The following is a 26,475-nucleotide window of genomic DNA, read 5'->3' on the forward strand; positions in this document are numbered from 1 at the left end:
CCCCTGGCACATGCAAGTATCAATGCCTGGCGTACACAATCAGCACCTGGTCGACGAACCATTGGTCATCGTAGCGCTGCGGGAAAATTCTGAAGAGCTCGTTGTAATAGCCACAATCGATGTCGAACCGACGAGCACCATCAGCAGCTCGACTTACTCCGGGTAATAATAATTGGCATATCTCCAGTCGATAATGGCCACGACGCCCACCCCGGGCCGCACCAGGAAGTTGTTAGACCGCAGGCCACCGTGCGTCAGGACGATCCCGTGGTCCGTCCGCATTTGTTTGCGGATCATGTCGTGGACGACGTCGATTGCGAACAGGTCACCCAGCAGGAATTCGTTGTACTCGGCCTCGTTGGCGAACAGCTCGCCTCGTAGCGGAAGTACTTGCGGTCGTTCAATGGCTGGGTGGCTGCCGAAGGAGCAGATGACGCCGTCCGGGCTCTTGAGGCGCGCAGCTGGCTGATGTACTCGCTCATCTGCCGGCACACGAGAGCCCTATCCTCGGCCGAGAGGGTGGTGCCCCACCCCTGAACGAGCGGTTGGCCTTGGACGAAGTCCATTGTGAAGTGGTCCTCGGCGACTTCGTACACGCAAGCCACGGGGATGCTGGTATGCTCCGCCGCGAAGCGCATGGCTTCGGGTTCTCCGGGGAGGATGCCGGTAGGGTCGAACCTGGTCACCTTGGTGCCGCACGCGTGCTTGATGACCCAGCGGTGCTGCCCCTTGTGGACAAACTCGCTGCCGGCGTCGAGCAGCTGCCGTGCGTAGGGGGGAAACATCCCCCTCGGTGGCCGAGGCCTCCGAGGTGGTGATGCGCGGACTGTCACTGGAAGCCCTTTGGCCCAGAGTTCCTCCTTCTTCGCGCGTATTCGGCGGCGTAAGTTCTCCACGGCGTCATCGTTCTCGCTGTTGTTCGCGATTGTGCTCAGTGGGAGTACCTCTCCAAGGGGCGGCGGCATTTCCCCTCTGGTGTATGTTCACTACTTGACATCATGTGGTCCGGTCTTACTCGCTTCGGGTTATAGGCTGCGTGTCAAGGTAGCTGAGCCAGACAGATGAGGGGAAGTTGGCCAGGTGGGATGAACGTGGCTGAGAGCCGAGCCAGTCGTCGCAGAACCATCTGCAGTGGGCTCGGCGTTGGGTGCAAAGTCAATTAACTACATCAGAAGTAATTCTGCACCATCCAAGGGAGAGCCGCCAGCCCCCCTTTGGCCTGACACCGCAATTGAAGAATCATTGATTGCACTACGAACCGATCCACTCCGGAAATTTGGTTAGGCGCGCACATTCTGAAGTGGCACACCACCGCTGACTCTCAACTGTTGGCGGCGTGGCGCTAAGAATGGAAGGTGCCACCGGTGATGGCTGGCCCATCATGGGACCAACCAGACTCGATGCGGCAGATTCTGTCTCCTCTTGAGTTTCGGCCACCGGGACTAAGTCAACGGCCAAGCTTTCGTCCAGAGCGGTTTTCGGTCGCTTTGGCTTCAAGGGGCTTTTCGAAGGGCCGAGGGCGGCCGTCTTTCTCAGGCTGCAGGCTTGCGGCGCCATTGCTCTCCGAAAATGTGAAAAAGTCAAGCGTAAAGGGGTTCGAGCGCCTAAAATTTGACCCGTAGCCTGGACCTGGCGCCATCCCCTTGCCTCTTACAAGTTGGCCGGGCTGGCTTTCTGAGGCCATGGTGTGCTCCGGCCATCGTTGGTCGGACGGAGGGCGCGCGAGACAACCAAATCTGTCTGTTACTCAGAGGCCGGATGAAGCCAAAGCACCGTGACAACGATGCCACGTCTTCTTGTTGCGTTCTCAGATACAAAAGCACGGGTACGCTTCCTCGGGACGTTCTGTCATCCGGACAGCATCCATTCCAGTCATCACTTCCCAAATATAACCGATCCCCTCAACAGCCAGCAACGAAGCATCTACATCAGCTTCACCGACGGAACTAGCAAGCGACTACACCGGCAGGCAGTATGTTCATCATAAACAAGCGCTCCAAAACGCAACACTCCAGCTCCGGCTCGGGGGATCAAGCCAAGCCGCGAGACAAGGAAAGGAGTTCCAACAAAGGTTCATGCAAGGGCTCAACCAAGGGCTCAAAGGAAGGTTTACCCGGCAGTTCGTCCAGCGGAAGCGGTAAGAAGGGCAAGACGGGGCCAGAGGAGCCGCAAGAGTACGAGGTACTATCAACCGTAATATTCAAGGGGAACGACAACATGAACCGTCGCTGCGCACTGTTGATCGAGCACCAAAACGGTACACACGACGTCTGGCGGCGAAACATGATTGTCCTACATCGGTCTTCCAAGAAGTGGCAGATTCGCGAGGAGACTGAGGAGAACGCGGCCAATCTCGAGCGCGGCGCGAAGAAGCTGTTCATCAAGCGCTTCAGGGTCGGCAAGGGGGCCGACGCCCGGAACGACACGAGGCTGCGCGACGCCATCTGCAACGCGCCTGTCGACAACGACAATGAGGAGTGGAACTACCTGAACTGGCTGGACGGTGCTCTGATCCGACTGGTGAAGGAGAAGTTGTTGACCAAGGAAGAGAAGGAAAAGGTGAGATCAGAGGCCCTTTGGGGCTTGTTGAAAACCGTCCCAGTGCTGTTTTATGGGGCCGTTCACGAAACCTTGGATACTAAAGGTTGGAATCTTGATCCTAACCGCCTCTTCCTGTCATTCATCCTCCATCCTGTTGGCAGGACCTCGGGGGTCACGGTGTCCATGACATATTGAAAACTCCGATTGCGACCACCGCATGGAAAGAAAGGATATAGATCAGTCTAGACAGAAGCCAGCTAGCTACCTAGGTATATAGATTACTAAGAAGCCGGTCAGTTCAGTATTCTCAGGCTAATCAATCTAGAATTGATGCTGTACGCTTCATCCCCGGACTCGGGCTATCTACTAGTAGCTTGTGACGTGAGATAGCCACTTACCTTACTCGCCGTATATAGAATCGAGCCCTGAGCTTTATCTTTTCTTTCGTTTCTCTCCCTTCTTTCTCCCTCGCTTTCTGTCTTTTCTCCTTCTATCTTTTCTCCGTTTCTGTCGTGTTCCTCACCCTCTTCTCTTCCTTTGGAATTCTGAATCATTTCCAGGTTTCCTTAGGACTCTTTAACACGCGGCTAGATGCAAATTAAATAACGTAAAGAATCACTAATGTATCATGGATAACGCCGATTGAAGTACCCATGTAGTGAGCAATGTCAACATGAAAACTGGCTGCTAAGCGGTCATCGAAAAAGATACTCACGCCTCGGTCGACACTGACTGCGGCGGGAAAGCCATCCGCCAGTCGAGCTAGTTAGTGGAGATCTTATATTGGAATTTACCAGAGCAATCCTGCACTACGGTGTCGTTGACAGAGCATCCATGCATCTTTCCACATCCCTTAGTTTTCTGTCACGAATAGCAATCTGTAGCTCTGCTTCGCGTAGTCGGGATCGGGTGTCTTCGAGTCATCTTCTCGAAACCTCGTTTCTTCGGATAAAGGCTCGCAGAAGGCCAACAGTAAAGCCCGACACAAGGGAGAGGCTCGTGAACTCTTCGATGTCCAAAAGACACGAGATATGCTCTGTAGCAGTGTCCGCCAGAATTTCGTGCAACTCCTTGTTTCCCGTTGACTTGGCTGCTGCCTCGATTACGGCCGGCAGGCCTGCGACCCAAGACTCATCCTTGCCGTGCTCTTGGAGCAGCTGCTTGACTTGCTGTTCGCCAAGGATACGAGTACATCGCCCTGGCAATAATCGCTGATAGAGGTGACGCGAATGTGCTCGTGGAGGACGGCCGTTGTGCAATACCGTAACGTCACGGTCGTGCAAAGCGACTCCGGCGGAGGGCTCAACGGGCGGTCGACACATGAGACCTCTTCAACGCGGCATGTGTCATGATAGTCCTCAGTGTACATGAATAGGACCAGCCTTCCCACAGCGTCCAACTGAAACTTGTGCATATCGATATGGTTATTCACCGTCTCTTGAGTCAACGGTAAGCAGACTGAAACCTCGGAACCGACTATGCCAGTGTAATGTGAAATACCCGGAATCCATCCTGAACGGCTGCAATGAATAGGAGTAGACTGTGTGAAGGCGACAGCTTTGTATACTTCAAATTCCTCTCCAGAGCAAAAGAAGACGAGGTCGCTGAAATTGGGACATCAGCAGCTGGCCGAGCAACGAGGCCGGATGTTCGGTCGACAATCTCCAAGATACACGGTTGCCGCGTATACGAGTGGCGAGTCATGATCTCGGTCACATTGACGAATGGGACGGGGAATAAATACTACCTCTTGCAGGCAATATCGTCAACATTCGTGGGGCCTGGCGTCAAACGGAGCAGACCTCCGAGGTCCATACAATTACAGCATCTGGTTGATGCGGCCTTCGCTGTGTTGAGCAACACCTACCTACAATCAAAAACAAGGTCACCGGAGCTGTCTAATATCTGGGGCGCCTTGTGTTAAGCAAGTTGGATGTCGGGAGTTCTTGCAATTCTCCCCCACTGATGATGTTGGTGAAGTCGGAACCGGTCGGTGGGACAAAGGGGAGGCGGGTCGGGTCCGCTCATGTGGAGTGGAGTCCTACCTCCAAATGAAGTGGATCATTGAGGACCCCAGGACCCGTTGGGTCATGATTGAGTCTCCTAATTCACACTCACCTGCTTCCTATTTCCACTCAAACTCGGGCCGCTCATACCCCTTTCGGTATAGAACCTCTGCACCCACCCACACCAAGTAATGGCAGGGAAATCCATCACCGGTGCTTTGCACCGAGGGACTAAATTGAACCTCGCGAAGCAAACCACCTCAGTAACTGACCGACTCGCTCAAAAAACGCAGTTCGTTGGAAGGCGCGTTGGAGGACGCATCGGGGGGCTCGGGAGCCGTGAATGGGTGGTAGAAACACCGGAAATCGAAGACATGTTGAATCGCGATGGCTTCAATTGAGTTGAGCGATATGGTGATGATGCTAGTGGTGTTACGTAGTGTGGTGTCCCTCTGATGCAGAGGGGCGGTGATGGATTTTCTGCCAGTTTTTGGTGTTGGAGCCCCAGTTTGTGTGGAATTAGGAAACAGAGGAATGTGGAATTAGGAGGCTCGATGAGTCTCGTGGTACCGCAGTCTGGAGCCAGTTCAAGCGGTTTTTGGTGCGCTTGCAAACAGTCATTTCGGCTTCGATCTTGTTCACTGTTCAGTGATCCTTCAAGTTTAGATTTTCTCCCTAGTCAGCTTCGTCACGATATACTCCCGCTTCTCCGAAGCCTTGCCAGACTTATAATCAGAGACGAAGGATCTCGGCAACTTGAGTGCGAAAGGTACCACCAACTCGTAGCCCCTGAATGATATATGGGCGCAACTCACATTCCGACTTGGCCTCCCCGATCTGACTGCACTAAAGATCGACATACCCGCACTTCCGTCGTGCATCTGCATCCCGCACGTGCCCCCAGACCGTTCTCCCGCTTCGGCTGCATCCAAGTAGCTCTCCTTTGTCGCCGACGGATAATTCCCTTGTCACGCCCTTCGAGCAAGCCTTTGTCCCTGTCCCTCGAAACGTCGCGCGAGCTCTCCCATACGCACACTGCCTTGCATTCTGCGACCGCGCCTTTTACTTCCACAACCGATCTTATCGTCCCTCTGACGGCCAGGGTCGCTGCTTCTCGCATGGCCCACCTTCCCCGATTTCACCGGCGCAAAAAGGATGTCGCTGCGCCGACTCTGATCACGAGCGACCTACCTGGCAGGTCAGCGCCTGCGCAGGGTGATTCGCGGTCCAGCTCACCTGCGCGCTCGTTTCAAAAGCTTAGTCCCTTCAGAGTATTCCACCGCTCATCGGGCAAGAGGGCGCGCGACTCGCCCCCAGCTTCGCTCCCGCACTCCCCAGCGGCCGCGCCGGTTGTGGCCGGGGAGAGCGCCGATGGCCGCCCGGTTTCTCCCCTGTCGCTGAGGAGTGATTCCGCTGGGGACGACGGGCAAAAGAGGACAAAGCCGGCAAAAATGCCTGCCTTTCTGAAGCAAAACCAACAAGGTCAGTTTCCCTCCGATTACCGTCTCACCGCCGCCCCCGACTGACACAGCGGAACTGCAGAAATCGAGAACAAATTCTCCGAACTCGTATGGCGCGAGCGCAACCGGTTGATGCAGTCGGTAACCAACCCCTCGCCCGACTTCCGCTGGGCACGTGTGACAGGCCCACACCTTAAGGTCCTCGACCGGTACTTGAACGTGCAGCCGTGGCACAACAACCGGATCAAACTGCAGGTTCCTGACGGGCACGTCGACTACATCAATGCCTCGCCCATCGTCGTGACGCCCAGGCCATATCCCACAGCCGAAGGCACAATACGGGAACCGGACCGATACATCGCCATGCAGGGCCCGAAGCAAGCTTCGGCTGACCATACTTGGCGAATGGTGGTGGAACAGCTGGAGAGCCCAGGCGTCATCGTCATGCTGACCGAGACGCACGAAGGGCACATGGAGAAGTGCTTCCCATACTTTCCGCGCAGCAAAGACGATCCCCCGATCGAAGTCAACGAACGCGACGAGTTCGGCGACGGTTTTCGTGCGACGGTCCGATGCGAGGGCCTGGAAGAGACCCCCGCCGGCGACGCCATCGAGCTCCGGAAACTCGTCATCCGCATCCATTCCCGCCCGAAGCCAGGCACCACCATCCAGCCCGTCGCTACCCCTTCCCTCCCCGACCCCGATTCGACCGGCCGGGACCCTGACACAGAGATGACATCCCCGTTTGCCACAACCACCAGCAGCACAACTACCCTTCCCAACCCACCTCCACAATTTAACCCCTTGAGCGCCCACTACCAAAAACAACAAGGACAACAACAGAACCAACCACTTCCCGAGCAAGAGCCAGAAGAAAAAATAATCTACCACTTCCTCTACAAAAAATGGCCCGACTTCGGCGTGCCCCACCTCTCGGACCTCGACTCCTTTTTCACGCTCATGCGCCTCTCGCGCGAGAAAAACGCCCGGCCGTCCAACCCGCGCATCATCCACTGCAGCGCGGGCGTCGGGCGCAGCGGCACCTTCATCGCGCTGGAGCATCTCATGAGGGAGATGGAGAGGGGCGTGTTCGAGGACTGGGATGAGAGGGCTGCCCTCATGTCAGGGGTTGGGTTTGGGAGTGAGGGTCAGAATGGTGAGGATGGGGATAGTACTATTACTGCTAATCATCATGGTGGGGATGGCGAGGAGGAGGGGGATGAAGAGGAGGAAGGGTGGGGGAGTAGTCCGGTCGTCAACGGGCAGGGGGAGGATCCTGTGTTTGAGACGGTGGATTTGCTCCGGGAGCAGAGGCGGACCATGGTGCAGGCTGAGGCGCAGTATGGGTTTATTTATCAGGTCTTGAGGAAGCTCTGGGAGGAAAAGTATGGTGGTGGTGGCGGGGACGAGGCGGAGGGAAAGGGAGATGGGGAGGGGGATGAGGTCAGGGAGCCGGCGGCTAAGAGGTTGGAGGTTGAACCTCCTACTACGGAGTGAGAAGATTTTGTTTTGGCGAGCGTTGTTTTGCGAATTGGTCGGGTGTAGCTGCATTCTGGTTTCTCTTTTGGCTTCTTTAGGCCACTTTGGTAACGGGGTATTGTTTCATGGATGTTGACTGGGGAGGGCGGCTTATTTCAGCAATTCTGGAGTTTACATGGGATGGGATAGCGGGTTAGGGGTCGAGCGGTGCATAGAGGGTAGCATAGATGGATTCCGACTTGTTTTCTCTTATCGTCTTCGACCGCCGTCTTGACAAGTCTGGGATATGGAAAGGGCATCCCTTTGCATAAGCGACGTCTCAACTCGCTGCTGTAGGGATTACTCGGGTCTACCAGGGGGTTTAGCATTTGCTTACTCGTTGGGGCAAATCTCTCGGTTGTTATTGTTTCGCAGAGCAATCATAGCCACTCACCTGCTCACTTTTTATGGATGTAAGAGCATTCCTTCAGGTCGTTTCTGGAGCTATCCAAGATCCATTACCATACAAATATTGCTCCTCTACCCCCTCTCTTCCACATAGGCACGTGAAGCGCATGTCTGCAGAACTGGAGAGACTTCCTCTTGGATTCTCCGTCTCTTCTCTTTGTCTCTGTAGCGGATCAGATTTCCTGCCACTTAGTCCATATTTTGTCCACCCTTCTCGGTAAGGTAGCTTATTAACTTTTACAGAAAGCTAGCTTTGACATTTCAAAGGTACAACGAGTACATCCGTCAATTAGAATTCGCGAGACGGAACGTTGCCAAAAAGTCATTCCCGACCGACTGCTCTTCGTTTGCGAAAGTGACCTCTGACGGAATTCTGAGTTAACTTTGTTGGCTCCTTTCTCAGTTGAGAAAGCGGAAGCTGGCAGGGCCAGTAGCGGGAACCTGCACCCCAAATGTCGTATAGAGCTGTCATCCCGAATCGAGAGCCGAGCAACACAATGGACAAGTACCTTTGTCATCATGTAGCTGAATGTGTCAAGCGCGGAGAAACCACCCCCGGTCGGATAGCCGCTTCGTCCGAGTCGTGTCCACGGGTATCCGTTGTGGCTGCCTTGTCTTCCCCTGTTTGGCTCATGCGGAAGATCCCTGGGCAAGGAATTCGGCTTCGAGAGCTCGCTAGATACCTTGAAGGCCGAATGCAGGGGAGCGAGCAGGCACAACAACAAACACCTCGACATGTGGTCTGGGGAATGGGTGGTAACTGACAGGTGGCGGGCCAGGCGAGCGTAATCTGTGTTTCACGGTCGCACAACCGGTTTGTGTTTTCTGGGTGCGAATCGTAGCAATATCCTTCCTCCCTGATGATTACAGCTCAGGACGGTTACACGGAAACCTGGGCGCGGTGTATCCCCGTCAACCCCAGATTTTTCTTCCAGGTCAACTGAGTTAGGCAAATGACGAGAATACTTACCGAACAGTCCACCCGTCGAGACGTAAACCCTGGGCGACACCACCACGGCGTGTCGTCAGAGTTGGTGGGACTGGGTCGCTAATATGTAAGGCACAACGGACAAGGAGGCGAGAGGGCATCTGCACTACCAGGTACCGAGCGGCGGGGACACGGGAAGATGGGACAGGCGGAAGGTATGGCCGGGTAGTGGGCAGTATCGGGCCGTTGCGGCTAAAATTGGACTTCCATGATTGGGGCGTTTTAGTTGAGCCGTTTGACGTTAAAGTCTTGCGTATCTCGGTGTCGATGTTCTTTTGGCTATGTAACGGATGCTTGGGACCCCTGATGACCGCGACGTTATGGCCCGACCGTCGACAAAGTGAATTCTCAATCCGCCGCCAGATCAGGGTCAAACGTCAGCAGATTGCCGTCTCGGTAACCTGGCTCAACTGGATAGGCACAGCGAGGCAATTTCGAGGACCAGGTCTGGACCCTGAAGTTTTACATAACAACACAAGGGGTCCCGAATTGTGATGGGGGCATCGGTGGGGTGGCTGGCCAAGCAATGCCGGGAGCGCGAACGGCGGCTATTAATAACGGCTACAGACTTTTATCATATGTACACACTTATTGATGACTCGGGACAGTGGACACGGATTCGCCGCATCAAACAAGTGGGCTTCACTACGACAGCTAACATTGTAGGCATCGCTTTCGGTGCCTGGATCACATACCTGATGGTGTCTCGAGTTGGGACATGAATCGCCGGCCATGACTTGGAATCAGTAAAGTCGCTGATGACGGGTGCGGATGACCTTCCGCTCGCATGGGATTTGCTGGCTTGTGGATGGGCCCGCTAAGGCTGCCACTCCCGGGTGTCGTGGGGCAGCATTGGATGCTGAATCCACGTGGGGACCCGGCTTTCCGGGCGCCGACCCGTCATGGCCTGCCGCTAAGACCTGACTCAGGAAGGCACCGAAATGAGAGGTTTCACGTCGCTGCCAAGAGGTTACCTACTTCAGACAAGTTTGGGTTGGCGGGGCTCATCACTTGAGAGGCTCGAGGACTATCTCGATGGTTCTGTTCTGCTACTAAAGCCTGGAGTACATAGAAAGAGAATTTGGCATGGACTAATGTGACAAGGAGAGGCTCGTGCCCTGGTTGAAGCTGGTGACGGGAGGTGAGCTGCATTCGAGGGGAGGTGCGGGGTGCATCTGGCCAAGATTGTTGGCCAAGCCCCGAGTCCCGGGCTGCACTGGAAGACAATGCCCAATCACGAGGAAAAGGCTCATGGTGACCAGGAGTCGGCGACGAATTGTCGGCAGCCCGGATAAGCTCACTTGAGGCTCGGTGTGCATGTACAATACTACTCCTGCTTCCTAGGGACGTCGCTCGGTCGCATTTGACAGATTGCCGTGCCGAGCTGATCGAAATGGGCCGATTCCTCGACACTTCCGTCTCAGACTCCACCCTCTGCTGTTGCCCCACCGGGACGTCCTTGGGAAAGCACCTCGCAACGGTTGGATGCACCGAGGCGAGACCAGATCAGGCAAAGTCGTTGGATACGGCAGGCTTAGCGATGGGAACCCACACGCTTCTGGAGCTTCTGGAAGCATTCTTTTTAAGAGGACCCATCAGCCCTGCATCTTCGTGGCTCGCTTCTGATCCTCGAGATCATGTCCCCCTACCTTACATGTACCGGTCTGGCTGTATGTAATACATGGCTTGCAATCGACCGACGAACGCCTTTGCCAATCGATTCCCTGTGCAGCTACCGCGGTCATAATCACGGCAGTCCGAGCAGTTTGAGTGGCCTTGTAAAATCAGCCCTTTCAGCACAGTGCAGTCGAGTAGTCCTTCGGAGCGCGAGGCTTGTTATGGTTGCGGCACGCTCTGCCATGGCTCGCGAGAACTCGTTCCGGGGCTGACGAACCTTCATCCGAATTCCGAGGTGTCACCAAGGAACCAGAATCGCCACGCGCCCGCTTACCAACTCTCGTCGTGATCAATCGACCGGACGCCGTTTCGGTACCGGCATCTCGACGAGCGCACTCCCCTCGTTGTGCATCCAGGGGAGAACTCGGCGCGTCTCTAGGATTCAGTGACGCTCGGCGCTGCCAAGGCTTCAACTCGAATGCAGTACAAACACCGGACAGGGCAACACTACAGTCATTATTTGTTTGCTCTTCAACTCTCTTTGGTCTTTTGGAGACATCGCGCAAAAGGCGGACACAGCACAATCTCCGGCGGCTGCGACCTCACCCCATTTCGGTCGGACGCCGTCGCAAACCCGCATCGAGAGAGTCTTGCATTCCAGGCTGTTTGCGACGGGCTCTTCATCCACCACAGGGCGGCCGTTTGCCATTGCACATGCACCTGCAATCGGAACAACAATGACGAGTCAAGTGCATACACGACTTCCAACCCTCCCTTGATCATGACGTCAATTGTAAGTGTCCCCTCCTTCGTTCCCTTCGGGACCCTCCATTCACAGCACCTGCACCAACTTTGGGAAGAAACAACTTTGGGAAGAAAAGAGACAGCATCTCAGCTCCCTCGGTTGTCATACTTGGCCAATGTGACCCTTTCATCTCCACTCACCGCCTCGCTCCAAGTGCTTTTGGGTTTCGATACGCGCAAGGCTGCCTGTCGTGAAACCCCCACGTTGGCGCAGCTGACGCCGGCATGGCCCAACAGCTTGCGACCTGGGCTCCGATATCTCCCACGTGCTGCTGTCCCAATGCAATGGATTGGGCTGTGCCGGGTTCGGTTCTCTATGTACACATGCACAACCATGTACATGCAGACATACAGCCAAACTCCCGTTCCATCCCATTGCACTCTTTCACCGTCTCCGTTACTCCCTTCCGTCCTCTTCATCATGCGCGGCATATCATCCCTCTTTCAAAAGTCGCCGCACGACTCCCGCGTCCCATCTGAAAGATCCGATTACACGCGAGACACGACCATGAAGCTGATCTGTCCCTTCCAGCTCTGTTTAGCCCACTACTGTGACCTTCACGGGCCAACGCCCTTAATGGTCACAGAGGGCCTCCCCGTTCCATGTAGTACCTGCTCAGACGACACGCTGCTTGGTGCCGAGCCTAGGCCCAACAAGCCTCGCTCCAGGGCACCGACCTCAGGCGAGTCGGCACACGCCGCCAACATCGCTGAAGCCCTCCAGCGCATCAGCCTGGCTCCATCACAGAGGAGTTCATCTGTCCCTGCATTAGAGCACGAAGCTCAAGCCCATCGGCCCTCCCTTCGGCACGCAGCGCAAGCCATTGCCGGTGCCGGTTCCGCTATCGAGACTCCTCCGCAGAGCCCCCGCCATCCCTCCGGCCAGGGCGCGCAGCAACAACCAACGCGACAGGACTCGGGCTTTCGAAGGACCTACGACGAATATGTGACCCGGCGCGCTGGGCCATGCGACAACTGTGCACTTACTCTGCCGAAGCGTCAAGAGAGTAGCCGGGATGCCGGCACGGGACCACGGCCGGATCGTGGCCCGACCCTGAGGACACGAGCACCATGCGCAAGGGTCTTCACTCCCGGCCGAGAAAGCAATACTTCCCCCCCGGCATCCGAGTCCTCATCATCCGTCACGTCAGAGGACGAGTCGAGCAGCAGACGACGCCCTTCGTGCCACCACCGCCGAACAGGGACGGGCCTCTCGCTAACATCGCGCTCCAGCATCAGCTCGGGCAGCGCAAATGCCAACACCCACATGCACTACCTAGACTACACATCAACCCACGAGCCCCTTGGACCGGCATCCTTCTCCTTGATCCGCGCCTCGTGTCTGCGCACCTTGTCACTCGAAACCCTCCCTCGTACGCCTGCCACGAGCCCTCCCTCAGCTGGCGCCGCCATGCCCACGCCAATGGGCTCCCCGAATAGCCCGCCATATGTAACGACACACAGCATCGGGGCCGCGGCATCGGGCGGCTCCATTTTCTTCGGCGACAAAAAAGTTGGCTACACGACGGCCTACATCTTCCGCGTTCCCGACGTCCACGCCCGAGGCCACAAGCGCGTCTACGCCTTCTTGGCCCTCAGCACGCATCCGGAGCCGACCGCCGTCAAGACTTTTACGTTTCTCTCGGCCGCCTTCCGCGACATGGCCTCTTGGATCCAGGAGCTTGCCGAGGCCGAAGCCGAGCGCGCCCTGGCAGAGACGACGTCGGGTCCCGGCTCTTCGGCGAGCAGCCCCGTCGTTCCCGGCGCGGGCTACGGTAGCTTCCAGTCCGAGCCGGCTGCCCCATCAGCGCCAATGTCTAGCGGAGGCAGTACTAGTGGCAGCAGCTTCCTGATGGGCGGCATGGGCGGCTTGTCGAGGCGCATGGGCGGCGGCTTCGGCGGGTCCGGCGTCGCGCTGAAGCAGCGCGGGCTGGCGGAGCTGGTCGGTATGCCGGATTTCTTTATCGAGCTGCATGCCAAGTTTGTCAGGCTGCTGCTCGAAATTGGCGTCATGGTTGGGTCGTGAGGTCGGCGAGCTGCAAGATAAACATAATTCTCTGGGTGTTACCCCGATTCTTGCGGCAGCCCTCCCATACATCAAGGGGGCAGCTTGGCGGTGTTATCTGCGTTTAACATTACAGTAGACGATAACCCCGGCCACCCAATCTCTCTTATCGAAGCCGACTGCCACCCGCTTTCGAAGAGAGACCCTTCAGCACCACGCCCTGCCAGCCAGCTGGGGTCGCAGCCTCAGCCACTTCAAAATCCTGACCTGTCCTCCAAGACAGGGAAGGCGATAATGGGTAATGAACAACGACGAACATATCACGCCAACCCCGACCGGAACCGGCAAGCATTTCTCGTCATGCAACATGTACATACACACGACACCAGCCAACCTACCAACCAACGCTCTCAACAACAACACTTCCAACACTGGACTCAGGCGAACGGATTGGAGAGGAGGGTGGGTAAGCGGAAAGAATATACGAGGAACGGACATTTTCATAGACGGCTTAATGAAATAAACTGCGAAGGAAATGAACGGAAAGGAGATCAACGGAAAAGGAAATGAAAGAGGGATGTGAATGGGGAATTGCACTGCATTCGGCATTCAGCATTCGGCATCTGCATCCTTTCCTCAGCAGCGGAGGATATACCCGGTCTTTTCTTCTGCTATTTCTTTTTCTTGGGGGCGTGATGTCCCCCCACTACGATGACGGTGAACAGGTATCGGGAGCGGGATGACCGGGGTTGGGGAGTTTGTGGTCTTGGGGAAACGTTCTGAAGTATTAAAGCAGAGGAGAGAAGGTGGAGGGCTTAGAGCTACTCTGTGGGGCCGTTAACAGCGAGCAAGTCAGCGAGTGATTTTACGTTTTTTCTGTACTATTATTATAACGGCGGTACTAGGTATCAGCTGTTGACAGCTTACGATGTTAGACTTGGGGACGGCAATGGGGTGGTCGCGGCGGAACGGCCCAGGTCAGGGACCGAGGAAAGAGCCTCGGTGGTTGTGTAGGATAAAGTTTGAAGGATGCATACATAGATGGATGGAAGGACAAGATGTGACATGTGAATGGATAATGAGAGCTGGTTTCTCGGATTACTTGGTTGGGACAATGTCGTGTCTGTTTGTTTGATTCAGTCCCCCCATACATGTCCGGGCAAAAGGAAAGGCTACAACAGCGTCTCGGCTCACGAGTCCGCATGTTCTCGACTCCACGCGAAGGACACGCGTTGGACGGTAACCTGGTGCCTTCTATCGCAGCTACCGTAGTCATCGTACATACCAAACCCCCATCACCCACCACCCCAACCCACGACTTTTGGCTCCCCTACCCCTTCTTCATCTCCGCCTCAACCACCATCCCCGTCTCGAACCTCGCGCCTATTTGTAGAAATCAAACTTGTTCTCGTCGGTCGTCCCCTTGACCTGGCTGCTATACGCATCCTCGAGGTCGGCCTGGATGATGTTGTACCTGTTCTTGCGCACGGCGCGCAGACCGGCCTCCTGCATGATGGCGGCAATGACGGCACCGCTGAGCGGGTCGTTGCGCACAATGAGGCTGTCAAGGTCGACCTCGGGCGCCAGGCTCATCTTGCTGGCGATGGTGGTGAAAATGAGGCGGCGCTCGCGGCGGTCGCGCAGCGATGGGAACTCGATCTTGCGGTCGAGGCGCCCGGGCCGCAGCAGCGCCGGGTCTAGCGTGTCGGCGCGGTTGGTGGCCATGATGACCTTGACGTTGGACGTCTGGTCGAAGCCGTCCATCTGGTTGAGCAGCTCGAGGAGAATGCGCTGCACCTCGCGGTCGGCGCCCGTCTGCGCGTCGAACCGCTTGGTCGCGATGGCGTCGATCTCGTCGATGAAGATGATGGCCGGCGCGTTCTCGCGCGCCATGCGGAACACGTCGCGCACCATGCGCGGGCCCTCGCCGAGGTACTTCTGCACGAACTCAGAGCCGACGACGCGGATGAAATTGGCTGTTGTTGAGTTGGCGACTGCTTTGACCAGCATCGTCTTGCCTGTTCCGGGCGGCCCGTAGAGGAGCACGCCGCGCGGGGGGTCGATGCCGATCTGCTTGTAGAGGTCAAAGTGTGTCAGGGGCAGCTCGACGGCCTCGCGAATTTCTTGCTTCTGCATGTCCAGGCCGCCGACGTCGGCATACGTCACGTCGGGCTTCTCGTCGGCGCCGAGCATGGCGATGGAGGAGTCGGCCTCGGGCGGGAGGATGTCGACCAGGGCATTGGAGTGGCGGTGCAGGGCGACTGAAGAAGACGGCTTGAGAAGCTCGCGGTCGAGCGTCGATAAGATGCGGACGACGTAGTTGGACCCGGTGCTTGACTGGACGATGCCGGTGCTGCGTGTCATGTTAGCTAGGTGTTCTGAGCGCTGCAACCCCGCAACTTTGCAAGCAGATGGACGACCGACTTTTGATCAATGGCCTCCATGAACTGGCCGATGACCAGTGGAACACTCTGAATGCGCTTGATCTCCTCCTGGGCCCGCACCAGCTCCCGCTTCAGGCTCCTCTGCTCGTCCTTGATGTACTCCTCCTGCAGCTGGATGTACTCGAGCTGCCGTTGAAGCCGCTTCAGGGTCGCATACTCATCGCTGCCTTCTACTGGTACGCCCTCAAAGTTCTCAATGCTTGGGATGGTCGATGGCACGACCTTCTTTACGGGCTGGACATCGTTGGCTGCTTTCTCGACGAGGACGTCGCCCATTTTCAACGCCGGACTCAGGTTTGAATCGGTACTAATTAACGGAAAACAGGGCAGGTGGGACGGTCGGGAGGGCTCGGGTCGATGTACAAAAGTATGCCGGCTTTGCTGCTGATGACGACAGTGATGGGTGGTGTTGCAGTTGTTGGTTCGCTGGTTCGATGTTTGGTGCTGAAGTTGCTTCGGCCATGTTCTTCCTTTTCGCCTCGTGCCGCGTGCAGCCCATCTCTGGTCTTGGCACCAACGTCGTCGTTGCAGCCTGAGGCTGACCCACACCAATAGGCCCAAGCTTCGGCTGTCAGACTCAGGCGAGGCGGCGAGTGGCTCGTGCTGGAACAGACGGCGACCCACCAGAGACCCACCACCCCCACTTCCCTGGGGTCAATGTGTGATGATTCACATTCCAAGACAACCTGGGGGTCAGCATCAACTTCGGGAATGATTATGCAAGAGGAAACGTGCTAGTCTTGTGAATTTTAATCTATAATAGATGCCCGCTTGGTAGATAAAGACAACGTGAAAAGTAGGACTTGATCTCACGAGCCGAAGGAGGCTTGCAGGGTCAACAACAGGTGCTCCACATCCGCCCGACCTTGATGGCCAAGCATGGAAGTCATGTCCCAGATCGTTTTCGCGTTGCTTCTTATCTGCGCTGGTCTCGTCATGGCGATTGAGCTTGGGGTTCCATAAGGTATTGGATGCCGTGGGAATTACCTATACTGTTGATACCTACGGAATAATGCAAGCGGCCTGCGCATTTCTAGACTGAGGTGCTGTCTACGTAACAGCCACCCAGCGAGGCAACCAACGGGGCGGCCGTGCCATGCGCAAGGGTCCAAGAACATGGCTGTCCGGCAGGTGCCATGTGGTGATTGATGCAATTGGCTGTAACTGGCTCCAACGGCTGGGTGCCTTGTCACTCCCCCATCAGCTACACCCGGTCGGTCTTAAGTCACTCGATATGAGTTAGCTGCCGGCCGGCGAGGTGGCTGCCTTTCTCTCCACCTGCCCATCGTCAGTTGGCACCCGACCATCTGCTTCCCTTTTTCACGGCCTTCTTCCTCAGATTCTCCAGATTGCCTCATCTTCCGTGCGGCTGTCGTTGGGGCCTCCATTCCTCCCGACTTGAATTAATGGTCCCTTCCTCCTCTGCCGCTCTGCACGTCTCTTCGGCAGCAGCAGCAGCATAAGTCCCTATCGCCCACCGCCACTCATCCTTGTGAAGCTATCTGGACCACATCCCTCAGTAATCACCACCAATGGAGAACACTTCCGCGTCCATCATTATCCCCGAGCAGCGCCACCGCGCGGTCCACCCCGAGGCCGGATCCTCGCCCTCGTCCTACTCGAGCTCTCCGAGCTCCCCGGAGCCGTCACCCAACTCGCCATCTCGGGCTCCGCAGAAACAAAGGCTTTTGCACGCGAGACGACCAAGCCTACTGAGTGAGTGGTCCCCATGATCGTTTTGGTCTATGCACTTCCCAAGGCTAACGCGCTTACCTGCCAGGCTCGGCCTTCACCCAGCAGGAATGTACCACCATCAAGATCGGTGACGACCCCGAAGGCCCCATACGCCTGGTAAGCTTTCCTGTGACAGTGTCCTGACGCTGTGCTGTCCAGTACGCTGCAACATGACTGCTGACGCTGGTCGTATCAGGTTACCTACCTCGCCTCTGGCCAAGGCTTCATATGGAATCCCGAAATCTTCGTTCCGTCCTTCTGCGATTACGAGTATGTGCCGCTCGAACAGCGCCGCGACCCGGTGCACGAAATCCACCTGAGCGACGAGGAGATCAGGAAAATGCTTCCGCAATGAACAAATGACACGAACTCTGCGAAATGGGAGGCGATGACATGGATGTACACCATCGCAGCTTGCCGCGGAATCCTTCCTAGACCGGTGTACTTGTTACCAGAACCGTTGGCCGGAAGGCATGAGTCGCTGCGGCGGAGAGCCGACTGCTGTTCCGCCATGTTTTCTGGCGGTCCTGACCTCCGGCGGGAGACCAAGACCTGGAGCCAGTCTATCCAGAACACAAGCTTCTCATGGACCTAGGGGTGGATCTCTTCACCGGCAGCCCCAAGACCGGTGACACTGTTTCCGAGGGTTTGAAGTACCTACTACCACCAGAGTTGAACACAAAAGTTGGAGTCATTTGTGAGCACAGGCACACGGTACATCATTGCTATTCAAGGTGTTGTTGGATTTTGGGCGTCTCATCTCCTATTTATGGTTTAGTCTGCACACTTCAGGGACCGTATGCTCGCATGCCATCTCCCCGAGTCTGCAGCTGTTGGCGGGTATTACACGGCGTTCGGATGGTCATGTACGGGATTGGCAGTCTTTGCTTTTGAGGTACTTTATTGACACCAGAATTGATCTTTGAATCATGACTGGTTTTTCCCACGGAACACTACACTTAGTTGCAAGTGTACCGGGGACTCGCCGACAGACAGGTACTCTAACAGGGAGTCTGCAGCTGGTCGCCGTTCGACACGCCCTTACCGAGCGGCCTTGTGTTGTTTGTCTCCGGCAACCATTACTCTCTTGGGTGTCAGGCGGTTGGTTGAACGGCCAATAGCACATGACTTAGTTACGAGTACTGCGGAGGGTGTCGAACTGTCAGTGATTTGCGTAACTATTATAAGTTTGTCGTAAATTGGGAGGCTGGCAACTGCGGGCCGGTCCCGGAGGCCGGCAACGGAGCCCAAATCGCCTCGGCCTAGCATGAGATTCCGTCACTACCGATTCGTTATCGATAAGAGCCTATTCGGCGCGAGCCTGTGATTGTTTTGGCGGGACCGACATGGCGATGGGCGAAACAAAGAATACCCATCAAACTAACAACGAGTTCTATATCGGGCTCAAGGGCACCTTTACTGACTCAGTCGTCCAGCCCAACAACACAAGGACAGCAAGATGGACCCCGCCGCGCACCGGCGCATCGAGCTGCAGTCTCCCGAGGACCTGACGTACCTAGTAGACAACGTCCGCCGCGCCGCCGCAGACAGCATCAACACGGCCTTTCCGCCCGTAGATAACCTGCCCGACGGGCAGGAAGACGAGCTGCGCAACCGCATCGAGCAACTCGTCAATGATGTACGTTTCTTTGCCCTGTTCCCATTCTTCTATCTATACCCCCTCCACCCGCCACCACCCACCCACACCCATAAACAACACATCTCTTCTTCTACTGGATAAACGGGAACTTGGACTAAAGGTACAATTCCGAACAAGTACATCCTCAAAACCTTCACCCTCGCCGCTCCGAACCTAACAATCAACGGACTCCCCTTATCCAACCCCGCTGCCCTCTTGACCCCCTCCTCCTCCAACGACCGTGACCCAGCCACACAACAACGACAACCCCGAGTTCACTACGAATACGAACCCTTCGACCCGCGCAAGCGCGACCGCATCGAGCAGCTCATCTCGGAGGAAGAAGACTTGCTGCGGTCCATCGCCTTGCTAAAGCGGCGCGCGCCGCAGGCCACGGCGGCGCGTTGGTCGGATGCGACGCGCGCCGGCATCGATGCCGACGAGGAGCTTCTAAAGCTAGTCTGCGAGCGCGTCGCGGAGGAAGGGAGCGTCAGCGGGAAGAAGGCGCTGGAAGGCATGGGCCCCCTCGAGAGGCAGGAGGACGTAGAGGGGAGGTGGGATGAGGCAGTCGCGGGGCTGGGGCGGTTGAAGAGGGATATGCCGGCGGCGGTGGCTAAGATGGAGCGGGCCAGAGTTGCGGCGGGGTATGTCAGCGGTGGGAGGTGAGGGTTTTGAGGATGGGGAATGGAAAGTCGGTGGGTTTGGGGGGGGGGGGGGTTAGATCCTTCATTTTCGCGTCTTCATATTGGTTTTGGGGTTTCATCCGAGGTAAACGGCCGGACAAAGCATGCAAAGGGCGTCTATTGTGTATCCATGCTATGATTCCAAGATATTACCGATTGAGGTCACAAACGGGGGTCCAAGGGTACCCAGATTCACACCCGCACAGAAACGGCAACGTATTGGGTTCCTCCCTCAACTGCATGTACAGCGCCGCGCCGCACGAGCTATCCGTCAAGAAGCATGACTCAAGAGTCCGGCCACCATCCAACTCCCCGCTCCAACTCGCGCCCACCAACCTGCAACTTACGCAGCAGCCGGGGCGGCACCGGTCTTGGCCTCATTCGTGGCCCCTGCAACCGCGGGCGTACCAGCGTCGGCGTCAGCGCCCTTCTGGATCGTGGAAACCTCCGTCGGGATGGCGCTGCCCTCCTGCTTCTTCCTCTCCCACTTAGGGGGCCTGGCCCACTCCTTCTCGCGCCACGGGCCCATGTCGCTCATCTCGCAGCCCCCGGGGCACTCGCACTTGCCGCCAAACTGCTTGGGCAAGTTCTCGGCGGGCACTTGGGCGAGCAGCTCCTTCTGGTAGCCGCTGCCTAGCACGTGGATCTTTTGCACCGTCACGGGGTCCAGCCAGCCCTTGACGACGCCCCAGACGGTGCTGAAACCCCAGGGGGCGTTGATCAGGTACAGCCGGCCGAGCCGCTCCGGGTAATAGTTTTGGCTCATGGCGCTCGCCTGCTTGACGTAACCGTAGACCTGGGGCGCCTTGGTGAGCCCGACGCCCTTGAGGTCCATGATGGTGCAGCACGTCTCGAGAAGCACCCCGGCCTTGCGGCTGCACGCCGGCAGCCGCGGGTCCGCCACGCGCTCGTACTCGACCGCCAGGTTCGTCAGCATCCGCTCGGCTGTCGTGATCTTGTACATGGCGTTCAGGTCGATCCCGCCGAGCTGCTCGATGTAGACGGGGCGGCCGTCCTGTGAGGACACTGTTAGCCAGCAGGGTCAGGAAAAGTGTGTTGTTTCCCGGATCCAAAGTTGGGCAAATGCGCTGAGCGGTACCTTGTCGGTTTTGTGGTAGTACTGCGGGTACCACTTGAAGACTTCCTCCTTCTCGGGATACTCCCACGTCGGCAGCGTCTCGTCGAGGTGAATTTCTTTCCGCCACTTTTCGCAGTCGATGAACCTTGAGTCGGGTCAGTATTCCCGAGGGGCGACGCAGCCTTTCCCTTCATCCAATTGTACTTACATCTTCTTGGCAGCCTCGACATCGAACTTGCGAGCGCGCAGGAACCGCAGCTTGCCTCGTCTGTCAGCGTAACACGTTCCATCCCCCTTTCGTATCTTTCGAAAACAGTTTGCCTGGCGTACCAGTGTCAAGGTGTCGAGACGCTCGGTGTAGCCCTCGGCCTCGAGCGCCATCCGCAGCTGGTGCACCTGGGCCTGCTGTTGCGCCGTCAGGTAGCCGGGATGGCCATTCTGGGGCACTGGCGCCGTCGTCGGGTAATCGTAGTCATCGTACTTGGGGTCGAGCTCCAAGGGTGAGGGTGCAGGTGGGGCAGCCATGGTGTCTGGTTGTTCGATGGAAGAGAGGACGGTAGACGAAGTATTGGCTCTGGTGTCGGGGGAGTAGCGCCTGGGGGAGACGGTCGCCAACAAAAGAGGGAAAGAATGCCGCTGTGACTGCAGAGGGATCGTGCGAAGGTGTGGGTTACCGGGCAAGGAGACCTCCAGCAGTGGTTCGTGGTAGGGAACCCAAACGTGAACAGGTCCGGATGTTGACGAAACGGCCTGAAATACAGGTACTTAAGGAGCCCCGCGGTGTTGAGTTTTCGTTATGTGTGTCCGGGAAACGCCTGACGGGAGGCGTTGGCTGAAAGTGCGGTCAACCAACTCCGTCATCTCCACCATACTCAAGCGTTAAGCCCCGCACCGCTGTGGGCCAGACCCTCGGGCTCCCCACCTGATCGAGTCACAGGTGCCCCCATTTTCTAAGATGGCCCTGAGCCCAGTGTTGGCCAACATCTAATGCACTTCACCCAGTGAGGTGGATCTACTATGTAGATGATCGGTGTATTGTCTTCTAAGAGCTTCTGCCGGATTCAAGCAGTTTGGTTCACCTCGCTTCCGGCCTATCCGCAACAACACGGCGGGTTGCGGACCGGGGCGCAGCTGAACCTGGACCGCCTCTGCCGCCCTCAGCTGCTCGTCCAACTGCACATCTGTCACACGTAGAGGTTCACCCATAAATATGTTGCTGGTGTTCATTACGCAGGCAACGCTATTCCTCAAATGTGGCAGTCGGTATACTAGTTCGGCAGATCCCTCGTCGTCTCCTTTCTCTGGGATGTTGCCCGAATCGGCGCCATCATATCGCCATGGCTTGCCTTTGCTCTCAACGGTGCGTCTGCCATCGAACACACTTGCCGATTCGCTCATCCCGTTCCCGGCTCCTGAACAGGGCAAGACAGCAAAGCGGTTCGAGACAAGTGGCCTTACGCTACTGGTTTCATAATGAAGACCTTGGGTCACCGCATGCTGACCTCAGCCGAATCCGGGTATCCAGGCTTATGTGGTGGCCGTTTCGTGTCTCCCTCGACTGCTGAGCTTCAAGAGGCGGCCTCGGTATTCTTCCCCGTCCCCTTCTCTTCTTCCTCCTTCTCTTTACGCTTTTGCACGACATCCCAATTGTATACTCGGGCCACCGCCACCTCCATGGTCTAACCGGCATTAGCAATCCTCCCACTCCATGTTCGAAAGGGCATCGCATTACCGTAATTTGTTCCCGCAGAAAATCCAAATCCTCTTCGCAGTTTGACAGGCTCTGCTTGGCCGCCTGTAGCTTCGACTCAAGGAGCGTCTCCGCCTCATCGATCGGATATGATAGCATCACGTTGGCCTTCCACGTGTTAGCCATCAGCCCCCCGCCACCAGCCGAAAATGGATAAAAAACCCTACCCCAAGCCACAGGTAGACCTCATCGGTGGGCGGTATCTCGGCCTTTGCATAGAGGGTGTCGTTCAGCTCGAAGGTGGTCTCGATGGGATCTGAGTCGGACTGGCGCATTTGGATTCCGTCAGCACACCCTGCCAGGTCCGCATGGGATTGTTTTCCCGCGCGCCTTACCGTCCGCAGCTTTAGAAACCGGACAGTATCCAATGTTTTCCTGATGTCAGGCATCTTGTCCTTCAACCCGGCCACTCTCCGCTGCAGGTTCTGTTCCATAAATTGGTACTTCCTAAGGTCGCGCAGCTCAAAGGGTCAGTCGGATACTGCCCAATTCCATTTGTTGTTGTGTGAGTTGAGGAGGAGGGAGCTCACGCAATCATCTCCTGAAACCGCCGCAACGTCGGCTCGACGTCGGCCCGTGACGAGACATAGTCCTCAACCTTGTCGACAAACGGCGCGTACGGAATGCCACGGGGGTTGGAGGGCGTAGCGTCGCTGTGTGTTGGGCCGGGTGTCAGCTCGAGAGTTTCGCGATATTCGCAAGGGAAGTGAGCATAGGTGAGAAGTCTAATACCTCGAGGCTGCTTCCTTGTCTTTGCTGGCCATTGTAAAGGAAGCCCTTACATATTGTGCCAGGGAGGATCACGAGCAGTTGTCAACCCGGGTCACCTAATATGACGTGGGGGTTGGTGGGAATTGTCTGTGGGACATCGGGACATCACCCCAAAACTTCGATGGCGGGGTTTGGGTGGTTGTCGGTGAAGCTTTGGTGAGGATGTGGGGTTGAGGGGTACTCCGCAGGTGATATGGTCCATGCTACGGATTACATGTCCTTTTGTCCCACATCGTGGAATTTATTGCCCCACCCTTTTTTCACGAGCCTCGCAAGTGTTGTTACGTGAATAAATCAAACAGAAAGCATTTTTTATTCTATCAGACGGCGATGAACTGCTCTGTGTTGCGTTGATCTGCTCTGATTTAATTCTGGTGGATCTGACTTATTGTCATTCAGCCTTAGAGATAAAACATCAAATAGTACCGTTAAGGAAACGAGGAAACCAGGGGCTGCACCACTCGCTCCGGCTAGCAGTCCGACAGCCCGGCACCCTACTATTAAGTTACTCCACGGCGGCCGTTCTGCTTCTCCTCAGCATTGGAAGCCATGTCGCTGTCGCCCCTCGCACGCCAATTGTGTGTGCCAACTCCTATGCCGACGCACTCCATCGTCGTGGGCCCCACGAGGGGACGAGTGCAAGCTTGGACCCCTTCAGGGCGAGGTGGTTATATCAAAGCTTGAAAAGGCGTCTTTGAGGCTCTTCCTGTTATGGAGAAATTGAGGATCACCCGAGCGCTTGGATCTTGCATGTTCCTTGATCTTTACTGACTGGCAATTCAATATCATTTCTCTACCCTAGGCTTGATTCTGACCGTCATTTCCGCCTACTCCTTCGCAAAAGGCTTTGACTCCGGGACATGATCTAGCGTGCCGCCCATGGCCAGAACCCAAACCGCGCCAGGGACCTCGGGTGCCTTGTTACCCCCGTAGAGGAGGGTTAGGGGAAATCCAAGATCAAACGGCGCTGCGCTCTCTATCTCATCGATGTCCTCCTTCGAGAGCTTGAGGTAGAGCGCCTCGATGTTGCCCTTGAGGTGGTCCAGGGTGCGGCACCCGACAATGGGGAACACATACGGCGCCTTCGCGGAGACATAGGCCAGCGCGACGCTGGTGACGAGCGTGTTCTTACGCTGGGCCACCGCCTCGAGCGCCCGGCTGACTTGGATCTCGGCCGGCGACGCCTCGACGGCGCGGCCTTCCTTCTTGGCCGTCTGCCGCTGCGCCTCGGTCTTGAACTTGCCAGCCCCCAGAGCGCCCCAGGGGGCCAGCGCCATGCCCTCGGCACGGCACATGGGGATGATGTCACGCTCGAAATCGCGGGCCGCGGCCGACCACCGGCCCTGGTAGACCGAGAACTGGCGCAGCCCATGGCAGCGGGCGTACTCGTTCGCCTTGCTGACCACCCAAGCTGGCGTGTCCGAGACGCCGAGGTAGAGCACCTTGCCCGCGGCCACCAGGTGGTTGAGTGACTGCATCAGCTCGGGGATCGACGCCGAGAAGTCCCACCAGTGCACGTAAAGCTGACGGGGAAAGGATTGTCAGAGTTTTATTTATTAACTTTACCCTTTGAGGATGGAAGCGAGCAGGACATACCAGATCGATGTAGTCGGTTTGCAGCTTTTTGAGGCTGGCCTCGACCGACAAGCGCATGCTCTTGGAGCCGTTGCCGGTGTAGTTGACGAGGATGTGCTGCTTGGGCGTCATGCCGGCGTCGACGCCCATGTAGCAGGTGGTGTACTTGGTCGCAATCACCATCTGGTCGCGGTTGTTGCGCTTCCTCATCCAGTTGCCGATGCGCGTCTCGGACTCTTCGAACTGGTAGTTGTTGGACGTGTCGATGAAGTTGCCTCCCTGCTCGAAGAAGTAGTCGAGGATCTCCTCGGTGGTCTTCTCGTCACACGGGCCCACTATCAACCGGCCTTAGCCAACAACATTGCAAGCAATTAAGATTTTGGCAGGAATGGGGACTAACGGAAGTCTTTCCAGGCATCGCCCAAGCTCATGCCCCCGAGACATAGCGGGCTGACGCGAATCGAGGCTGTGGGAGAGAGAAGACGGTAGCGGGCTAGGGGGCCTTGTGCGGGCGGCGCCAGGGGCAGGAGGTTGAGCATATTGGTGAGAGCTTTGGGTTGGTGCTTCAGTCGATTTGTCAAACCTGCACTGCTTCAATCAAGATGGCCTTCATTGTTGAGGCTGGGTTGGAGTGCGTCACCAGACTGTCACTTTTATACCCCCTACGGGACGTCTAACGTTGGATCGGACATTGGCTGCCTTCATTGAGCAATGCCGGTTCCATTGTCACAGGCTTTCTAACGGCTTCTATGCTTTAAATCCGAGAACAGGACAATAACATAGACGGCCCAGTAAGAGCTCCCTTGCATAACACTCACCTGCGGGCCCCAATTGGAATTGAAACGTGAAACATGACCGACCATAACTCCTTGCATTATCTCCGCAGCCGTCATCGAAAACGAAGTAACCCACAGCCCAGGACAATGAAGTCCGAGCCTTGTGACGTCAAAGGGTTACTTCAAGCTATTAGAACCGTCTGGCCCCTCCATAAATAACGACAGTCGGCATTTCGGCAGGCGCCGGCTACTCCAAGTTTAGCAATGTCTGTATTGTCGACAGCTCTCACACCGATACCCACTGGCATCATCCGTCTGCATCGATCACGTTATCCAACTACCTTATCTACGACAAGGTTCACCACTCCTTCGCAGGAACACTATAGGAAGGAGGTGCTCCATAGATGACACGACTCGTCAGTCGACAGCTGAGGGGCAAGGGCCAATGAATGGATGACATGATCTAGTCTAAAGGATGGGGCATCAACGTTTCCGTTCGAGAACTGCGATTGACTAGACATTATAAAGCCCAACCGACCATGATTCAGGCACAATCACTGTAACTTCTGTGGGAAGGAAACTATATTCTATTCAGTTTTTTCTCTTTTCCTTTTGTTCCTTTTGGACGTGTCACACCTTTGTTCCATGTTTCCTAAGGCTAGATTCCAAACCGAGCGA

General features: G+C 56.4%; 12 protein-coding genes across 12 annotated transcripts; 5 read left to right on the forward strand and 7 right to left on the reverse strand.

Moving 5' to 3' along the window:
• Positions 1-19: 19 nt before the first annotated feature.
• On the reverse strand, positions 20-1,557 carry N657DRAFT_633556 (uncharacterized protein; the record flags this gene model as incomplete). The annotated part of the gene is made up of 5 exons (XM_062791218.1): positions 20-89; positions 158-465; positions 495-972; positions 1,016-1,136; positions 1,293-1,557. The coding sequence occupies 5 exons, from the start codon at positions 1,555-1,557 to the stop codon at positions 20-22; spliced, it is 1,242 nt and encodes a 413-aa protein (XP_062648247.1).
• Positions 1,558-1,974: 417 nt separating this feature from the next.
• Positions 1,975-5,483, forward strand: N657DRAFT_680462 (uncharacterized protein; the record flags this gene model as incomplete). The annotated part of the gene is made up of 2 exons (XM_062796288.1): positions 1,975-2,559; positions 5,400-5,483. 2 exons carry the CDS (start codon positions 1,975-1,977, stop codon positions 5,481-5,483), a joined length of 669 nt encoding a protein of 222 aa, XP_062648248.1.
• A 182-nt stretch (positions 5,484-5,665) lies between these two features.
• N657DRAFT_572063 (phosphatases II) lies at positions 5,666-7,504 on the forward strand (the record flags this gene model as incomplete). Its single annotated transcript, XM_062788854.1, has 2 exons — positions 5,666-6,029; positions 6,090-7,504. 2 exons carry the CDS (start codon positions 5,666-5,668, stop codon positions 7,502-7,504), a joined length of 1,779 nt encoding a protein of 592 aa, XP_062648249.1.
• A 661-nt stretch (positions 7,505-8,165) lies between these two features.
• On the reverse strand, positions 8,166-9,218 carry N657DRAFT_393077 (uncharacterized protein). Its single transcript, XM_062787161.1, has 3 exons — positions 8,904-9,218; positions 8,443-8,790; positions 8,166-8,295 (listed from the first exon to the last, which is right to left on the reverse strand). Exons 1-2 carry the CDS (start codon positions 9,020-9,022, stop codon positions 8,451-8,453), a joined length of 459 nt encoding a protein of 152 aa, XP_062648250.1. The 5' UTR covers positions 9,023-9,218; the 3' UTR covers positions 8,166-8,295; positions 8,443-8,450.
• A 2,632-nt stretch (positions 9,219-11,850) lies between these two features.
• On the forward strand, positions 11,851-13,368 carry N657DRAFT_571943 (uncharacterized protein; the record flags this gene model as incomplete). The annotated part of the gene is made up of 1 exon (XM_062788848.1): positions 11,851-13,368. One exon carries the CDS (start codon positions 11,851-11,853, stop codon positions 13,366-13,368), a length of 1,518 nt encoding a protein of 505 aa, XP_062648251.1.
• A 93-nt stretch (positions 13,369-13,461) lies between these two features.
• N657DRAFT_393091 (uncharacterized protein) lies at positions 13,462-14,187 on the reverse strand. Its single transcript, XM_062787162.1, has one exon. The coding sequence runs from the start codon at positions 13,954-13,956 to the stop codon at positions 13,555-13,557; it is 402 nt and encodes a 133-aa protein (XP_062648252.1). The 5' UTR covers positions 13,957-14,187; the 3' UTR covers positions 13,462-13,554.
• An 88-nt stretch (positions 14,188-14,275) lies between these two features.
• On the reverse strand, positions 14,276-16,406 carry N657DRAFT_671445 (26S proteasome subunit P45). Its single transcript, XM_062795594.1, has 2 exons — positions 15,772-16,406; positions 14,276-15,700 (listed from the first exon to the last, which is right to left on the reverse strand). The coding sequence occupies exons 1-2, from the start codon at positions 16,065-16,067 to the stop codon at positions 14,731-14,733; spliced, it is 1,266 nt and encodes a 421-aa protein (XP_062648253.1). The 5' UTR covers positions 16,068-16,406; the 3' UTR covers positions 14,276-14,730.
• A 917-nt stretch (positions 16,407-17,323) lies between these two features.
• N657DRAFT_572155 (uncharacterized protein) lies at positions 17,324-17,880 on the forward strand (the record flags this gene model as incomplete). The annotated part of the gene is made up of 3 exons (XM_062788864.1): positions 17,324-17,507; positions 17,572-17,642; positions 17,722-17,880. The coding sequence occupies 3 exons, from the start codon at positions 17,324-17,326 to the stop codon at positions 17,878-17,880; spliced, it is 414 nt and encodes a 137-aa protein (XP_062648254.1).
• Positions 17,881-18,798: 918 nt separating this feature from the next.
• Positions 18,799-19,847, forward strand: N657DRAFT_644722 (uncharacterized protein). Its single transcript, XM_062792808.1, has 2 exons — positions 18,799-19,164; positions 19,303-19,847. The coding sequence occupies exons 1-2, from the start codon at positions 18,985-18,987 to the stop codon at positions 19,828-19,830; spliced, it is 708 nt and encodes a 235-aa protein (XP_062648255.1). The 5' UTR covers positions 18,799-18,984; the 3' UTR covers positions 19,831-19,847.
• Positions 19,848-19,999: 152 nt separating this feature from the next.
• N657DRAFT_644723 (uncharacterized protein) lies at positions 20,000-21,691 on the reverse strand. The gene is made up of 4 exons (XM_062792809.1): positions 21,256-21,691; positions 21,134-21,183; positions 20,947-21,070; positions 20,000-20,862 (listed from the first exon to the last, which is right to left on the reverse strand). Exons 1-4 carry the CDS (start codon positions 21,448-21,450, stop codon positions 20,191-20,193), a joined length of 1,041 nt encoding a protein of 346 aa, XP_062648256.1. The 5' UTR covers positions 21,451-21,691; the 3' UTR covers positions 20,000-20,190.
• An 802-nt stretch (positions 21,692-22,493) lies between these two features.
• Positions 22,494-23,439, reverse strand: N657DRAFT_572090 (Prefoldin, subunit 3; the record flags this gene model as incomplete). Its single annotated transcript, XM_062788858.1, has 6 exons — positions 22,494-22,604; positions 22,658-22,783; positions 22,843-22,941; positions 23,011-23,122; positions 23,206-23,328; positions 23,408-23,439. The coding sequence occupies 6 exons, from the start codon at positions 23,437-23,439 to the stop codon at positions 22,494-22,496; spliced, it is 603 nt and encodes a 200-aa protein (XP_062648257.1).
• Positions 23,440-24,217: 778 nt separating this feature from the next.
• Positions 24,218-25,624, reverse strand: N657DRAFT_644726 (Aldo/keto reductase). Its single transcript, XM_062792810.1, has 3 exons — positions 25,422-25,624; positions 25,043-25,356; positions 24,218-24,969 (listed from the first exon to the last, which is right to left on the reverse strand). The coding sequence occupies exons 1-3, from the start codon at positions 25,558-25,560 to the stop codon at positions 24,274-24,276; spliced, it is 1,149 nt and encodes a 382-aa protein (XP_062648258.1). The 5' UTR covers positions 25,561-25,624; the 3' UTR covers positions 24,218-24,273.
• Positions 25,625-26,475: the final 851 nt, after the last annotated feature.

This window comes from Parathielavia appendiculata, assembly GCF_033297405.1.
Source record: "Parathielavia appendiculata strain CBS 731.68 unplaced genomic scaffold N657scaffold_5, whole genome shotgun sequence".
Taxonomy (NCBI): Eukaryota; Fungi; Ascomycota; class Sordariomycetes; order Sordariales; family Chaetomiaceae; genus Parathielavia; species Parathielavia appendiculata.

Bases quoted from the DNA above. Each gene is read 5' to 3' on its own strand.
- N657DRAFT_644723 (XM_062792809.1), bottom strand. From the start codon at position 21,450: ATGGCTGCCCCACCTGCACCCTCACCCTTGGAGCTCGACCCCAAGTAC. The intron at 21,184-21,255 runs GTACGCCAGGCA...AGACGAGGCAAG, and splicing joins GTCTCGACACCTTGACACTG to CTGCGGTTCCTGCGCGCTCG. The intron at 20,863-20,946 runs GTACCGCTCAGC...GTGTCCTCACAG, and splicing joins ACTACCACAAAACCGACAAG to GACGGCCGCCCCGTCTACAT.
- N657DRAFT_644726 (XM_062792810.1), bottom strand. From the start codon at position 25,560: ATGCTCAACCTCCTGCCCCTGGCGCCGCCCGCACAAGGCCCCCTAGCC. The intron at 25,357-25,421 runs GTTAGTCCCCAT...GCCGGTTGATAG, and splicing joins CGATGCCTGGAAAGACTTCC to TGGGCCCGTGTGACGAGAAG. The intron at 24,970-25,042 runs GTATGTCCTGCT...TTTCCCCGTCAG, and splicing joins AAACCGACTACATCGATCTG to CTTTACGTGCACTGGTGGGA.
- N657DRAFT_644722 (XM_062792808.1), top strand. From the start codon at position 18,985: ATGGACCCCGCCGCGCACCGGCGCATCGAGCTGCAGTCTCCCGAGGAC. The intron at 19,165-19,302 runs GTACGTTTCTTT...ATTCCGAACAAG, and splicing joins TCGAGCAACTCGTCAATGAT to TACATCCTCAAAACCTTCAC.
- N657DRAFT_393077 (XM_062787161.1), bottom strand. From the start codon at position 9,022: ATGCCCTCTCGCCTCCTTGTCCGTTGTGCCTTACATATTAGCGACCCA. The intron at 8,791-8,903 runs GTAAGTATTCTC...TGTAATCATCAG, and splicing joins CTCGACGGGTGGACTGTTCG to GGAGGAAGGATATTGCTACG.
- N657DRAFT_671445 (XM_062795594.1), bottom strand. From the start codon at position 16,067: ATGGGCGACGTCCTCGTCGAGAAAGCAGCCAACGATGTCCAGCCCGTA. The intron at 15,701-15,771 runs GTCGGTCGTCCA...CATGACACGCAG, and splicing joins ATGGAGGCCATTGATCAAAA to CACCGGCATCGTCCAGTCAA.
- N657DRAFT_393091 (XM_062787162.1), bottom strand. From the start codon at position 13,956: ATGCCGAATGCAGTGCAATTCCCCATTCACATCCCTCTTTCATTTCCT.